Source organism: Humulus lupulus, chromosome 6 (genome assembly GCF_963169125.1).
Source record: "Humulus lupulus chromosome 6, drHumLupu1.1, whole genome shotgun sequence".
In the NCBI taxonomy this organism is placed as follows: domain Eukaryota; kingdom Viridiplantae; phylum Streptophyta; class Magnoliopsida; order Rosales; family Cannabaceae; genus Humulus; species Humulus lupulus.
Window position 1 is genome coordinate 30,761,113 of NC_084798.1, and position 15,005 is coordinate 30,776,117.

Here is a 15,005-nt window from a genome sequence, read left to right on the forward strand (position 1 = left end):
GTTTTAAATGGTTATGGTTTTGACATTCAAGGTGGAAATTGAGGCTAGGGACTTTGAAGATAGGTCAGGGGACTCTTGGAGAATCGATTCTACAACTGAGGTAAGGTTTAAATTATAGTTTGATGGTTGAATTTGGGGGTTATCATGGCTGGTTTTAAGTTCTTTGGGTTTGGATTTCAGAAGTTGGAAGGAAGAGATTGAAGTGTGTTGGGCTGTGTTTTCTGGGGAATTATGTTGCTTAGATCATGTTAAAAGGTTGGGAGTTAATTGGTTTTGGTTTAGGGGCTTTGGGATAGCTTTAGGTGAGGTTTGGAGGTTAAAAATGGTGTTTTTTTCTGGGTTCGAAGGGTCGGGCCGCGGCATGGTTCTTGGAGAGCCGCGGCCCTTCAAGGGGTGTTGCATGCTGAGGAAGAAGGGCGGGCCGCGGCATGGTCCAAGCAATGCCGCGGCCCTTACCTGTTTTTGTGTCTTGGTTGGCTCTGTTTGGGGGCCATGCCGCGGCATGGGGGGCCTATGCCGCGGCGCTTAAGGGATTTTGGGATTTTGAGATTTTAGGCTTGGGAATTTAACCTAGGGTGCTCGGGGTTGAATCTTTTACCATATTTGGTGAAGTTCAATGTTCTGAGTACTAGAACTTGGCTTGGAAGCTCATTTAAGGTTGTTGATGGTGTCTTTCTTCATGGTTGTGACTAGGTGCTAAGCTAGGGCTCGAGGATCGGATCGCGCTCACAGAGTATCGCCCGTAACTAACTCATATAAAAGCTAAAGGTAAGGAAATTGCACCCAAATGTATGGTTGTGAATGGGACTAAGTGCTCCCGAGAGGTGTATTGTGTCATCGTTGGTATTATGCCAAGGGACACGTATAAGCGGTCTAAGAGTACCGTTCATGAATTTAGCGCACGGGGCGCGAATTGGCCACTGGGAGCCAGAAACAATAGGATAACAGAGGGAGCAGCCTGTGAGCGCTAGCCCTGGTTATCGTCTGTGCATTGTGTATTGTGAGCCGAGATGCTTAGTATATGAAATACTTGACTATTGATATGCTTGAGTTTATGAGATGCTATATGTGTAATTGACTTGACAGCTAGTTGTGCATGCTCTATTGTTGTTGTGTTTTCTTGCTGGGCCTTGGCTCACGGGTGCTACGTGGTGCAGGTAAAGGCAAGAGCAAGCTGGACCAGGCCTGAGGTGGAGAGCTCCGAGGTGAAATGTACATAGTCAGCCGTTCGATCACCATGATTGATTAGTGTGCCAGGACAGAGATTACCTAACTGCTCATTTTGCCTTAGTATGGCTGCTAATGTATTTAAACTTTGTAAACTTTGTAAATGACCTTTAAACTGTCATTTTTGGGATCCCATGTAACGAAACAATGTTTAGTAATGAAAATGTAACTTTTGAGACCAAAACACTTTTAACCCTAGTTCCTCTACTGTTTCAGTAACACGTTTTTACTTTAATGACTTGGTTAGCAAGTCTGGCACTTTATAAACACACAGTGTAACGGTCTTGGCTATCCAGGGCGTTACAACTTGGTATCAGAGTGTCCTAGGTTTATGGGTCCTGAAGACTGGCTGGGTATGTACATTCGCTGCGGGAGACAAGCTCAACTCAGGGTTTGGTAATTGTATATGCATGATTATGTGCTTAAATGATTTGAGTGAGATATGAATGTTGATATCTGCTTGATGAATAGGGAGCATGAGATTCTGATAGGGCCTGGTCCTTGACTATTGCATGATGTTATTAAGGCGTGCTTATTAGCATTGCTGTGCATGTGAATGAATATCTGGATAAATTGCTATATTTGCTTGCTTGTGAATGATTGGAGTTTCGGTAGTGAATTATGGAGAGATTATCACCCTGTCGTCTTAGCCTAATTGTCGAGTCGTTGTTTGCAGATTGACTTGAATAGCTTTGCGTTCAAGGAAATCTACACGGCAAGCCGGCAGGTCTGGGGCTAGAGAGGATGATCAGGGCCCAACCACTCCGCCAGCCCCTGGGAACTGGCAACAGTTAATGGCAGAAATGCAAGCTAGGCTTCAGAGCCAAGATGAACTGATCAGAATGCTGCAGCAGGCTCCATCTGGGAGTGGTGCCCCAGCTGGGCCACCGGCGCTGGTACCTGTGGTACAGTCTGTTGATGTTGGTAATAAAGTGGAACTATGAGCGGTTCAGGAAGCAGCAGCCCCCGATCTTTGAGGGTGGGCCAGATCCACTAAAAGCTGAGCAGTGGATGACCCTGATTACCACCATACTTGATTTTATGAAAGTAGAAGTACATGATAGGGTGGCATGTGCCTCCTATATGTTGAGAGAGGATGCCCTAATCTGGTGGGAGGTGGCATCACAAACCAGAAATGTTGCTGCAATGACATGGGAGGAGTTTAAAGATTTGTTCAATCAGAAGTACTATAATGTTGTCGTCAGGGCAGCGAAGGTGAACGAATTTGTGGGATTGGTTCAGGGCGGTATGACTGTTACAAAGTATGCCTTGAAATTTGACAGACTTGCAAAGTTTGCACCGGATCTTGTGCCTACCGATGCGACCAGGTTAGACAGATTTGTTAGAGGGCTAAATGTCATGATAGCCTGGGATGTGAGGATTACCATAGTTCCTGGAGTGACTACCTATGCCCAGGCTGTGGAAAGGGCTCTGACTGCTGAGGAAGCAGAGAATAGGATTTGGAGGGATAGTTCAGCAAGAAGGGAGGGTCGTAGGCCGGTGCCTCCATATTCTGGTTCTAGTAGAGGTGGAGGTATCAGTGATTTGAAGAGAAAGACTCCTGAAGCCCCAATTGCTCCTAGGTTTGATAGAGGAGGTCGGAGTACTCAAGGCGGCCGTCGGGGAGGCGGCGATTCGTGGAGGACTTACCCGGGATGCACAAGGTGCAGGAGACGCCATTTGGGCGAGTGTCAGGCTAAGGCCTGTTATGTATGCGGGGTGGTGGGACACCTTAGGAAAGATTGCCCAACCGTGAAGAAGGGCGAGGCAGGGAAGGTGGACAGCTTGACTCCAGCTCGAGTGTTCACTTTGACGCAGGCAGAGGCTGAGGCTAGTCCCTCGGTAGTGACAGGTCAGCTTTCTAGTGCTGGCACTTCTTTTACTGTTTTAATTTATTCTGGTGCTACGTATTCATTTGTATCTGATAGGGTGATTGATAGATTGTGTAGACCTAGTGAGCTTAGTGCCTCAGGGTTTGGGACTATATTGCCTACGGGAGAGCTGGTGGTGTCTAGGAGATGGGTTAGGGCACTGCCAGTGTTAGTTGACGGCAGAGAGTTATCAGTAGACTTGATTGAGTTGAGTATGGAGGATTTTGACATGATTTTAGGTATGGATTGGCTGGTTAGATATGGAGCTACCATTGACTGTAGAAAGAAAATGGTGACTTTTGAGTCAGAGGGTGAGGATCCCTTCGTTTTTGTGGGAGCGGTGCGTGGACCCCGCGTACCCAGGATATCTGCATTGAGAGCCAGAGATTTGCTACATGGTGGATGTATAGGCTTCTTGGCTAGTGTGTTGGATACCACCAAAGTTTCACCAGTTGGACCGGAGGAGACCAGACTGGTTTGTGAGTTCTTGGATGTGTTCCCTGAGGATTTGCCTGGGTTGCCGCCGCGTAGGGAGATTGAGTTTGTTATTAAGTTGGCACCGAGGACAGAACCAGTGTCTAGGGCACCGTACAGAATGGCACCAGCGGAACTGAAAGAGTTGAAGATACAGTTGCAGGAACTTATGGATTTGGGGTTTATCAGACCTAGTTACTCTCCATGGGGCGCACCAGTACTGTTTGTTAAGAAGAAGGACGGGACTCTGAGGATGTGCATTGATTACAGAGAATTGAATAAGTTAACCATTAAGAATAAGTACCCTCTGCCAAGGATTGATGATTTGTTTGATCAGCTGCAAGGTAAGACAGTGTTCTCAAAGATTGATCTTCGATCTGGTTATCACCAGCTGAGGATCAAGGATGAGGATATACCGAAGACAGCTTTCCGGACACGATATGGGCATTATGAGTTCCTGGTCATGACTTTTGGTTTGACCAATGCCCCAGCGGCTTTCATGGACTTAATGAACAGGGTGTTCAAGGATTTCTTGGATCAGTTCGTCATTGTCTTCATCGACGACATCTTGGTATACTCCAGCTCAGAGGCGGAGCATGAGCAGCATCTACGACAGGTTCTACAGAGGTTAAGGGAGCATCAATTGTACGCTAAGTTTAAGAAGTGTGAGTTCTGGCTACCAGAGGTGACCTTCCTTGGGCATATAGTTGGGGCAGAAGGGATTAAGGTGGATCCATCCAAGGTGGAGGCAGTTAGGGATTGGCCGAGGCCGAGGAATGCCTCGGAGGTGCGTAGTTTCCTTGGGTTGGCTGGTTACTACAGGCGATTCGTAGAGGGGTTCTCGAAGATTTCTTCATCATTGACAGAGTTAACAAGAAAGAATCAGAAGTTCGTCTGGTCAGAGAAGTGTGAGAACAGCTTTCAGGAGTTGAAACGACGGCTTATTTCTGCCCCAGTGTTGAGTCTTCCTTCGGAGGAAGGGAAGTTCGTGGTCTACTGTGACGCATCGAGGTTGGGTTTAGGCTGTGTGCTGATGCAGAATGAGAAAGTTGTAGCCTACGCGTCTCGACAGCTGAAGGAGTATGAGCAGAGGTATCCGACTCATGATTTGGAGTTAGCGGCAGTTGTGTTTGCACTGAAGGTGTGGCGTCATTATCTGTATGGAGAGAAGTGCGAGATCTACACTGATCATAAGAGTCTGAAATATTTCTTCACGCAAAGGATCTGAATATGAGACAAAGACGTTGGCTAGAATTGGTTAAGGACTATGATTGTGACATCCTTTACCATCCGGGGAAAGCCAATGTAGTGGCAGATGCATTGAGCCGGAGGGGCCTAGGACAGTTGTATAGTTCTACTCAGATCTCGAAGGAATTGGCTGATGAGATGGTCAGGGCAAAGATAGAACTGGTGGTGGGCCAGTTAGCCAACATCACTTTGCAGTCGACCCTGTTGGAGCGGATCAAGGAGGGTCAGTTCGCTGATGTGCAGTTGCAGGACAGTAGGCAGCATGCCTTAGCGGGGACAGCTAAGGATTATTCAGTTTCGGAGACAGGTTTGCTTCGGTATCAGGGACGGATATGTGTTCCGACAGATGAGGGGATTAGGCGTGAGATACTGGATGAGTCTCACACTATGCCATACTCACTTCATCCGGGTACCACGAAGATGTATCAGGATCTACGGACATTGTATTGGTGGCCTGGGATGAAGAAAGATGTGGTTGAGTATGTATCTAGATGTTTAACCTGTCAGCAGGTTAAGGCTGAGCATCAGCGACCAGCGGGATTGCTTCAGCCTTTGGGTATCCCATAATGGAAATGGGAGGACATTACGATGGATTTCGTGGGAGGGTTACCCAGGACAGTTGGACTTCATGACTCGGTGTGGGTGATAGTGGATAGGTACACCAAGTCAGCTCATTTCCTACCAATTAGGTCAACTTATACTGTGGAGCAGTATGCAGAGTTGTATGTGAGGGAGATAGTTCGTCTCCATGGGGTTCCAAAGTCTATCGTGTCTGATCGAGACCCTATCCTTACCTCTAAATTTTGGGGAGCTTTGCAGAGAACCATGGGGACTCAGCTGAAGTTTAGCACAGCTTTCCATCCTCAGACTGATGGACACTCTGAGAGGACGATTCAGGTGTTGGAGGACATGCTTAGGGCATGTGTGATTGACTTTGAGGGTTCGTGGAGTAAGTATCTTCCATTGGTTGAGTTTTCATATAATAACAGTTACCAGTCCACGATTGGAGTGGCTCCTTATGAGATGTTATATGGAAGGAGGTGCAGATCACCTATTCACTGGGATGAGATGGGTGAGAGAAGGTATTTGGGGCCAGATATGGTTCAGAGGGCTAATGAAGCTATTGAGAAGATTCGAGCTAGAATGCTTGCCTCGCAGAGTAGACAGAAAAGTTACGCTGATCCTAAGCGTAGGAACGTGGAATTCCAGGTTGGGGACCACGTATTTCTGCGAGTTTCACCGTTGAGGGGTGTGAGGAGGTTTGGAGTGAAGGGCAAACTGAGTCCACGGTTTGTTGGACCCTTTGAGATTTTAGAGAGGGTTGGACAGGTGGCTTACAGGCTGGCCTTGCCACCGTCGTTATCAGGAGTTCATAGTGTGTTTCATGTCTCCATGTTACGGAAGTATGTTTCTGATACAACACATGTACTGAGGTACGAGGATTTGGAGTTACAGACAGATTTGTCCTATGAAGAGCAACCAGTTCAGATTTTGGATCGGAAGGACAAAGTTTTACGGAATAAGACAATTCCGTTAGTGAAAGTATTGTGGAGGAATAACAAGGTCGAAGAGGCGACCTGGGAGTTAGAGACAGCGATGCGGGATCAGTATCCCGAGCTATTCAGGTAAATTTCGAGGACGAAATTCTCATTAGGAGGGGATAGTTGTAACGACCCAAATTCACTAATAAGGCTTAAGGGCCTTGATTAGTGTGCCAGGAGGGCATTACTGGAATAATTGTGATTTATTGAGTAATTATATGTTTAATGAAGCTTACATGATAATTGATTATATTATATGATGATGTGATATAAATGTTTGAGACATATGCGAGAACCACATTATGATGTGGATAAATCTGCAGCCGGCGACTCGAGGCGATCCTAGGGCTAGATAGCGGGAAAAGGCACAATGGGGTATTATAATTGATTTTGGGCAAGTCAGGGGTATTTTGGGTGTCAGATAGTGATTTAGACTATCGGGTGATGAAAATAAATAATTGGAGATATATCTGAGGTTAGGATGTCTAGGCGGGAATATTGGGGGATTTTACCATTTTGGCCTCGGGGACGGTTCCGATACCCCGAGCCTTGGGATTAACTTAATGGATAAGTTAGACTTAAGGAAGTCTTTAGAAGAAAACACAAACCGACTAAGTATACCTCTCTCAGCTCACTTACACGCTCAAAGGAAACCAAAGGAAGGAAAAACACAGAAAAACAAAGGAAAAACTATTGAGTTTGAGAGGGAACTGCTAGGATTGAGCTGTGTCTTTGGGAATTGAAGGAAGTAATCTGGAAGATTAGCTCAGGAACTGATCAAGGTCTGAGATAGAGTTAAGGTAAGTTCTGAATTTTCATTTTTGGGGTTAGGAACTTAAAGAAATGACTGAGTTTTAAATGGTTATGGTTTTGACATTCAAGGTGGAAATTGAGGCTAGGGACTTTGAAGATAGGTCAGGGGACTCTTGGAGAATCGATTCTACAACTGAGGTAAGGTTTAAATTATAGTTTGATGGTTGAATTTGGGGGTTATCATGGCTGGTTTTAAGTTCTTTGGGTTTGGATTTCAGAAGTTGGAAGGAAGAGATTGAAGTGTGTTGGGCTTTGTTTTATGGGGAATTATGTTGCTTAGATCATGTTAAAAGGTTGGGAGTTAATTGGTTTTGGTTTAGGGGCTTTGGGATAGCTTTAGGTGAGGTTTGGAGGTTAAAAATGGTGTTTTTTTCTGGGTTCGAAGGGTCGGGCCGCGGCATGGTTCTTGGAGAGCCGCGGCCCTTCAAGGGGTGTTGCATGCTGAGGAAGAAGGGCGGGCCGCGGCATGGTCCAAGCAATGCCGCGGCCCTTACCTGTTTTTGTGTCTTGGTTGGCTCTGTTTGGGGGCCATGCCGCGGCATGGGGGGCCTATGCCGCGGCGCTTAAGGGATTTTGGGATTTTGAGATTTTAGGCTTGGGAATTTAACCTAGGGTGCTCGGGGTTGAATCTTTTACCATATTTGGTGAAGTTCAATGTTCTGAGTACTAGAACTTGGCTTGGAAGCTCATTTAAGGTTGTTGATGGTGTCTTTCTTCATGGTTGTGACTAGGTGCTAAGCTAGGGCTCGAGGATCGGATCGCGCTCACGGAGTATCGCCCGTAACTAACTCATATAAAAGCTAAAGGTAAGGAAATTGCACCCGAATGTATGGTTGTGAATGGGACTAAGTGCTCCCGAGAGGTGTATTGTGTCATCGTTGGTATTATGCCAAGGGACACGTATAAGCGGTCTAAGAGTACCGTTCATGAATTTAGCGCACGGGGCGCGAATTGGCCACTGGGAGCCAGAAACAATAGGATAACAGAGGGAGCAGCCTGTGAGCGCTAGCCCTGGTTATCGTCTGTGCATTGTGTATTGTGAGCCGAGATGCTTAGTATATGAAATACTTGACTATTGATATGCTTGAGTTTATGAGATGCTATATGTGTAATTGACTTGACAGCTAGTTGTGCATGCTCTATTGTTGTTGTGTTTTCTTGCTGGGCCTTGGCTCACGGGTGCTACGTGGTGCAGGTAAAGGCAAGAGCAAGCTGGACCAGGCCTGAGGTGGAGAGCTCCGAGGTGAAATGTACATAGCCAGCCGTTCGATCACCATGATTGATTAGTGTGCCAGGACAGAGATTACCTAACTGCTCATTTTGCCTTAGTATGGCTGCTAATGTATTTAAACTTTGTAAACTTTGTAAATGACCTTTAAACTGTCATTTTTGGGATCCCATGTAACGAAACAATGTTTAGTAATGAAAATGTAACTTTTGAGACCAAAACACTTTTAACCCTAGTTCCTCTACTATTTCAGTAACACGTTTTTACTTTAATGACTTGGTTAGCAAGTCTGGCACTTTATAAACACACAGTGTAACGGTCTTGGCTATCCAGGGCGTTACACCTAGTGCCGGCTAGTCGCGTAGATTTTCTTAGACGCATAGATATCCAAGTCAATCTGCAATCAATGACTCGACAATCAGACCATGATGACAGGGTAAAAGCTTCTCCAAAATCCACCAATGGAACATAATCAATCACAAACAACCAAGATATAAGCATCCATCCACATGCACCAGCATTGCTAATAAGCATGCCCCAACATCACCACACAACGGTTAAGATATAGACATCCATTCATACACAATATGCAGTTAACCATTCAAATATTCATTCACATGCACAGCAATGCTAATAAGCATGCCTCAATATTATCACACAGCAGTCAAGGGCCAGGCCCTATTAGTATCTCATGCTTCCTATTAATCCAATAGATAACAACAATCATAATTCTTTCCAAACATACAAGCATATAAGCACATATACACATTACCAAACCCTGAATCAAGCTTGTCTCTAGCAGCGAATGTACATGTCCAGCCGGTCTTCAGGAACCCTTAAACCTAGGACGCTCTGATACCAAGTTGTAACACCCTGGATAGTCAAGACTGCTACACTGTGTATTTATAAAGGTGCAGGACTTGCTAATCAAGTCATTTAGTTAAAAATGTGTCACTGAAACCATTAATGTGCTAGGGTTAAAAGATTTTGGTCTCAAAAGATACATTTCATATAACTAAACATTTTTACACATGGGATCCCAAAAGGAGCCGCGTTTAAAAGTAAGTTTACAAAATTTCCATAGTACAAACAACCACTAGCCACTCTAAGGGAAAAACAGACGTTTATGGTTCTCCTATTCCTGTCTCCCCCTCAACTGCGATGGCTGAGCAGCTGATCATGTACATTATGCTCTCAGAGCTCTCCGAATCAGGGCTGATCAAGCTTGCCCTTGCCTTTACCTGCACCACGAAGCACCCTTGAGTCAAGGCCCAGCAAAAAAACATAACATTTTATAACAAACAATGATAACAATTGAATAACCCTTTAAGCATGATCATACACTTAACATACCACACTAATCACATAGCACTTAGATACAACCAAAGAGTCAGCCAATCAACACTCAACTATTCAGCATGACAAATCCACCAATCAATAATAACAATCAAATCTCATGATAATTAGGGTCAACACCTTAGGTCACACCCTCTGTTTACCCCACTGACTCCGGCCCGCTTAAACCGAGCTCAGTGCATAATAAGCTGTCCTCAGCTACCAGTGGCCGAGCCGTGCCTTGTACGCTAATGTAAATTTCGGCACTCTTAGGCCGTTTGTTTACTATTTACATGGCATAATACCATCCTCTATAAAGCATACAAAACAGGGAACCCTTAGTCCCATTATAAATCCACAACTGGGAGAAGTTTTCTTACCTTTAGTTTCCAAGTGTACTGGTTACGATAGATGCCTCTTGAGCACGATCCGACTCCCGGTCCCCTAGCTTATACCTAGTCACAACCAAGATAAGGGATACCATTAATAATTGTAAAAGGGCTTCTAGATTAGGTTCTAGTCTCCGAAACATCGAATTCCACCAAACACGGTAGTAGAATCGATCCCGAGCGCCCTAGGTTAAATTCCCATGCTTAAAATCCCAAATTTCCTTAAGGGTCGCAGCTCATTCTCCCTATGCTGTGGCATGGCCCCAACCATAGGCCCCTCCACACCCAGAACCAGACACGGGCCGCGGCCCTACATAGCCCATGCCGCGGGCCGCCCTCCCTCTCCAACATTCATCAGCTTCAAAGGGTCGCGACTCACCAAGAACTATGTCTCGGCCTGACCCTTTCAAACCCAGAAAAACCTCCATTTTTAACTCCCAATCCTCACTCCAAACCATTCAAAACCATCCCTATAATATACCACAATTATCACAAACATCCCAACATGATTTCAGAAGCACAAGCCAGCAGAAACCTAACCTAAAAACTCATCAAAACACCTTTTCAATTTTTGAAACTCACACACTCAAGAACACTAATACCAGTCATAAAACTCAGAATTCAAACACTAAATCATAAATTCGAGCTTACCTTCACTGCAGAATCAATTCTCTAAGCAATTTCTGAGCTAACTCCCAAGTTCCTAGCTTCAATTCAGTCTTCAATTTCAAAACCCAAAAACCTCTTAGAACTCAAACAAAACCACAGAATTCAAACAACAGAAAGTGTGATTCAATTCTTACCTCAGTCCTGGTTGAATCCCTTAGCTAAAACTGAGCTAATCCCTCAAAAATTCAGCTCAAATCACAAAGTTTCCAGCTGAATTTTCCTTAGGTTCTAGTGGTTTCCTTTGAGAGAGAAAGAGAAGGGGAGGGAAGGTCAGTTCCTAATGTTCCACCAAATTCTATGTTTTACTTAGTCTATTCTTAGGCAATTAAGTCAATCCCAAGGCTCAGGGTACCGAAAACATCCCCGATGGCAAAATGGTAAAATTCCCTAGTATTCCCACCTAAGCTTCCTAACCTTAAATATATCTCCAATTATTTATTTCCATAACCCGATAACCTAAATAACCATTCAATACCTAAAATACCCCTTGACTTGCCCCAAGTCAAGTATTAAGCCCCGTTGTGACTTTCCCACTAACTAGCTCCCTAGGATCGCCTCAAGTCGCATGCTGCAGATTTACCCACAAAATAATGTGGTTCTCACAATTATAGCACATAATCACATTTACATTCATATAACCATACAAGCATGCTTATCATAAAATCATGTATTAAACTTAATAAATTCACACATAAACCAATTATGCCCTCCCGACACACTAATCAAGGCCTTTAAGCCATATTAGTGATTTTGGACCGTTACAGTTGATTTGATAGAGTTGGCTATGATCGACTTTGACATGATACTGGGTATGGACTGGTTAGTGAAGTAAGGGGCAACCATAGATTGCAGAAGGAAAATGGTAGCCTTTGAGTCTGAAGGTGATGATCCTTTTGTATTTTTTGGCACTACTCATGGACCCCGTGGACCTATGATATTTGTATTAAGGGCTAGAGATCTATTGCAGGGTGGTTGCATAAGATTCTTAGCCAGTGTGATAGATACCACTCAGGTCGTGCCAGTGGGACCAGAGGAGACCAGATTATTCTGTGAGTTTCTGGATGTGTTTTCAAAGGATATACCAGGGTTGCCGCCACACAAAGAGATTGAATTTGTGATTGAGCTGGCACCAGGGACAGAGTCAGTGTCTAGGGCACCTTACAAAATGGCCCCAACAGAGTTAAAAGAATTAAAGGTATAGTTGTAGGAGCTGTTAGACTTGGGTTTTATTAGACCTAGTTTCTCACCATGTGGTGCACCAGTCCTATTTGTAAAGAAGAAAGATGGCTCTTTGAGGATGTGTATTGACTACAGAGAACTAAAAAAGTTAACAATTAAGAACAGGTATCCTCTGCCAAGGATAGATGATATGTTTGATCAATTACAGGGTAAGATGGTATTCTCCAAGATAGATCTTCAATCTAGTTATCACTTGCTGAGGATCAAGGAGGGAGATATACTGAAGACTGCCTTTCGTACCAGATATGGGCATTATGAGTTCTTAGTCATATCCTTTGGGTTGACTAATGTACCATCTGCTTTTATGGATCTGATGAACAAGGTGTTCAAAGATTACCTAGACCGGTTTGTGATCATCTTCATCGATGATATTCTGGTTTATTCTCAGTCAGATTCAGAACATGAGAAGCATCTCATGTTGGTTCTGCAGAGACTGAGGGAACATAGACTGTTTGCAAAGCTCAAGAAGTGTGAGTTCTGGTTACCTCAGGTAACTTTCCTTGGTCATATTTTCAGTAAGGATGGGATCAAGGTAGACCCAACTAAGATTGAGGCAGTTAGAGATTAGCTAAGGCCAAGGAGCGCCTCAGAGATAAGGAGCTTCCTTGGATCGGCAGGTTACTACAGGCGTTTTGTGGAAGGGTTCTCAAGGATTGCTACTCCATTGACTGAACTGACACGCAAGAATCAGAAGTTTGCGTGGTCAGATAAGTGTGAGAAAAACTTCCAGGGGTTGAAGTAGCGATTGATCACAGCTCCAGTTCTATGTCTTATGACAGATCAGGAGAAGTTTGTGATATACTATGATGCATCACATCAGGGTTCGGGTTGTGTTCTTATGCAATCAGGGAAGGTGATTGTAACACCCTACTACCTTAGAGTCGTTACTAAGTGAGTTTAAAACATGCATTTAACTCGCTAATCGAGGTTTTAAGACGAAAGTGTAATCAAACCATAAACAGAGTCATAAACTTTGAAAATAATTCCATTTACTGAAAATCATAATGCGTTTAACATTTGGGATCCCAAAACACGATTTAGAAATATTTACAACTCAAAAATATAACTGAAGTTGGCTAAATGACTAAATCTAGGTTTAGTACAATCATCTCCTAAAATACCCCTGGTCATGGCAGCCAGGCAGGCCAAACATGTACGCACCGCTTCACGCTCTCCGTACTCATGGTTGGTCGACTTTCCCCTTGCCCTTACCTGCACCACAAAGCACCTGTGAGCCGAAGCCCAGCAAGAAAACCCTCACAAGCAGATAACATATGCATATTACACACTTAACATATCAACAAGCCATCACCAGGCTAATCACATACGGCCATGCCGTCCCAGGCACTTTACCAGGCCCTGGGTTCACGGTCCACACCGTGAGGATATCCCAAGTCCCTTGCCGTTCTCAGCCTTACCGCTCTCGGCCTTCGCCATTCCCGGCCTTCGCCGTTCTCAGATATATACACACATAGCATAATTAAACATATACTTAAACATGAATAAACTCAATCAAAGGGGCTATGCCCTTCAACACAAGCTCTACGGGTATAGCAGTTTTCTTACCTGTGTCCCGAGCTTCCAAGCACCGATGTCCCGAGCACAGTCCCCTAGTCTGAGCCTCGCTGAAACCCTAGTCACAACGCACCAAAAATATCCATCCATCAAATTCTAATCCATTAAATAACTTTGGGTCATAATTTTAGTCTCCGGGACCTTGAATTCTATCAATCTGGGTGATAAAATCCATCCCAAGCCTTAACCTTTGGATTCCCAAGCCTAAAACCTCTTAAAAGCCCCAAAATTCACTAAGAGTCGCGGCCCCATGAGGCCATGCTGCGGCCCGCCCCCAACCAGAGACCAACCCCAAAACAGGGCAGGCGCGCCGCAACTCAAGCAAGGGCATGTCGTGGCCCGCCCTTCTTCCTGGCTACCAAAATTCTTCAGAGGGTCGCGGCTCAGCAAGAACAATGCCGCGGCCCGACCCTTCGAACCCAGAAAAATCCTCCATTTTTGCCACGAAAACCCATCCAATCAACCCAACAACTCAAGCTAACCATCACAGAAGTTATACCATGAACTCAGCAACAAAACCTAACAAGAATTCTAGCTCAAAACCTCATCAAACTTAAAGATGATTCTTCATCCTTCCAACATGCAAAAGCTCTTAACACACCAACAGAAATTCAAACACAATTCAGATAGTTTAAAAGCTTACCCTTGGTTAATTGAGTCTCTGAGTTAATCTCCTAAGCTCCAAGCTCCTAGCCTCCAAAATTCCCAGCTCCAATTCCTTAGTCTTTGGTTGGTTTCCACCAAAATGCTCCAAGTTTCCAAAGGAAGAGAAAAATCCAAGAGAGAGAGGAAGAAAGAGGGTCGGCTCCTGATTTTCTAAAAGCTTCTGAACACTTCACCAATTTTGTTTTATTTAACTTAAATTTCTAAGGTTACTTCAAAGCTCGGGGTGCCAAAAACGTCCCCGAGGGAAAAATGGTAAATTTCCCTAATATTCCCTCCTAAACATTCTAACCTCAAATATATCTCAAAATATTTATTTCCATAACCCGATAACCCCATAAAATGTCTAATACCCGAAATACCCCTCGACTCGCCCTGAGTCGGATTTTCGACCCCGTTGTGACTTTCTGGCTAACAGCTCCCTAGGACTGTCTCGGATCGTGCAACATAGATATATCACAATTATCACATTTATGCCCTCAACGGGCTAAAATTACAAACATGCCCCTAATAACCAAGCGGGACTCACATGCATATTTAATTCACCTAAACATGCATTTCTAATCACATACTCACACAAATTCATATATTATAACAATAAATCACTTATTGCCCTCCATGCACGCTAATCAAGGCCCTAAGCGTGATTAGAAAATTTGGGTCGTTACAGTGATTGCCTATGCATCATGCCAGTTGAAAGAGTATGAACAGAAATACCCCACTCATGATCTAG

General features: G+C 44.4%; 1 protein-coding gene across 1 annotated transcript in view; it reads left to right on the forward strand.

Annotated features, from left to right (window-relative positions):
* LOC133784920 (uncharacterized) overlaps nt 1-6,437 on the forward strand; it is a gene marked incomplete at its 3' end in the record, with an annotated part of 49,608 nt that extends 43,171 nt beyond the window's left edge. Inside the window, exon 2 of the mRNA XM_062224187.1 lies at nt 5,979-6,437. Within this exon, the coding sequence (XP_062080171.1) occupies nt 5,979-6,437 (459 nt within the window). The remainder of the gene's footprint in view (nt 1-5,978) is intronic.
* Between the last annotated feature and the right edge of the window lie 8,568 nt (nt 6,438-15,005).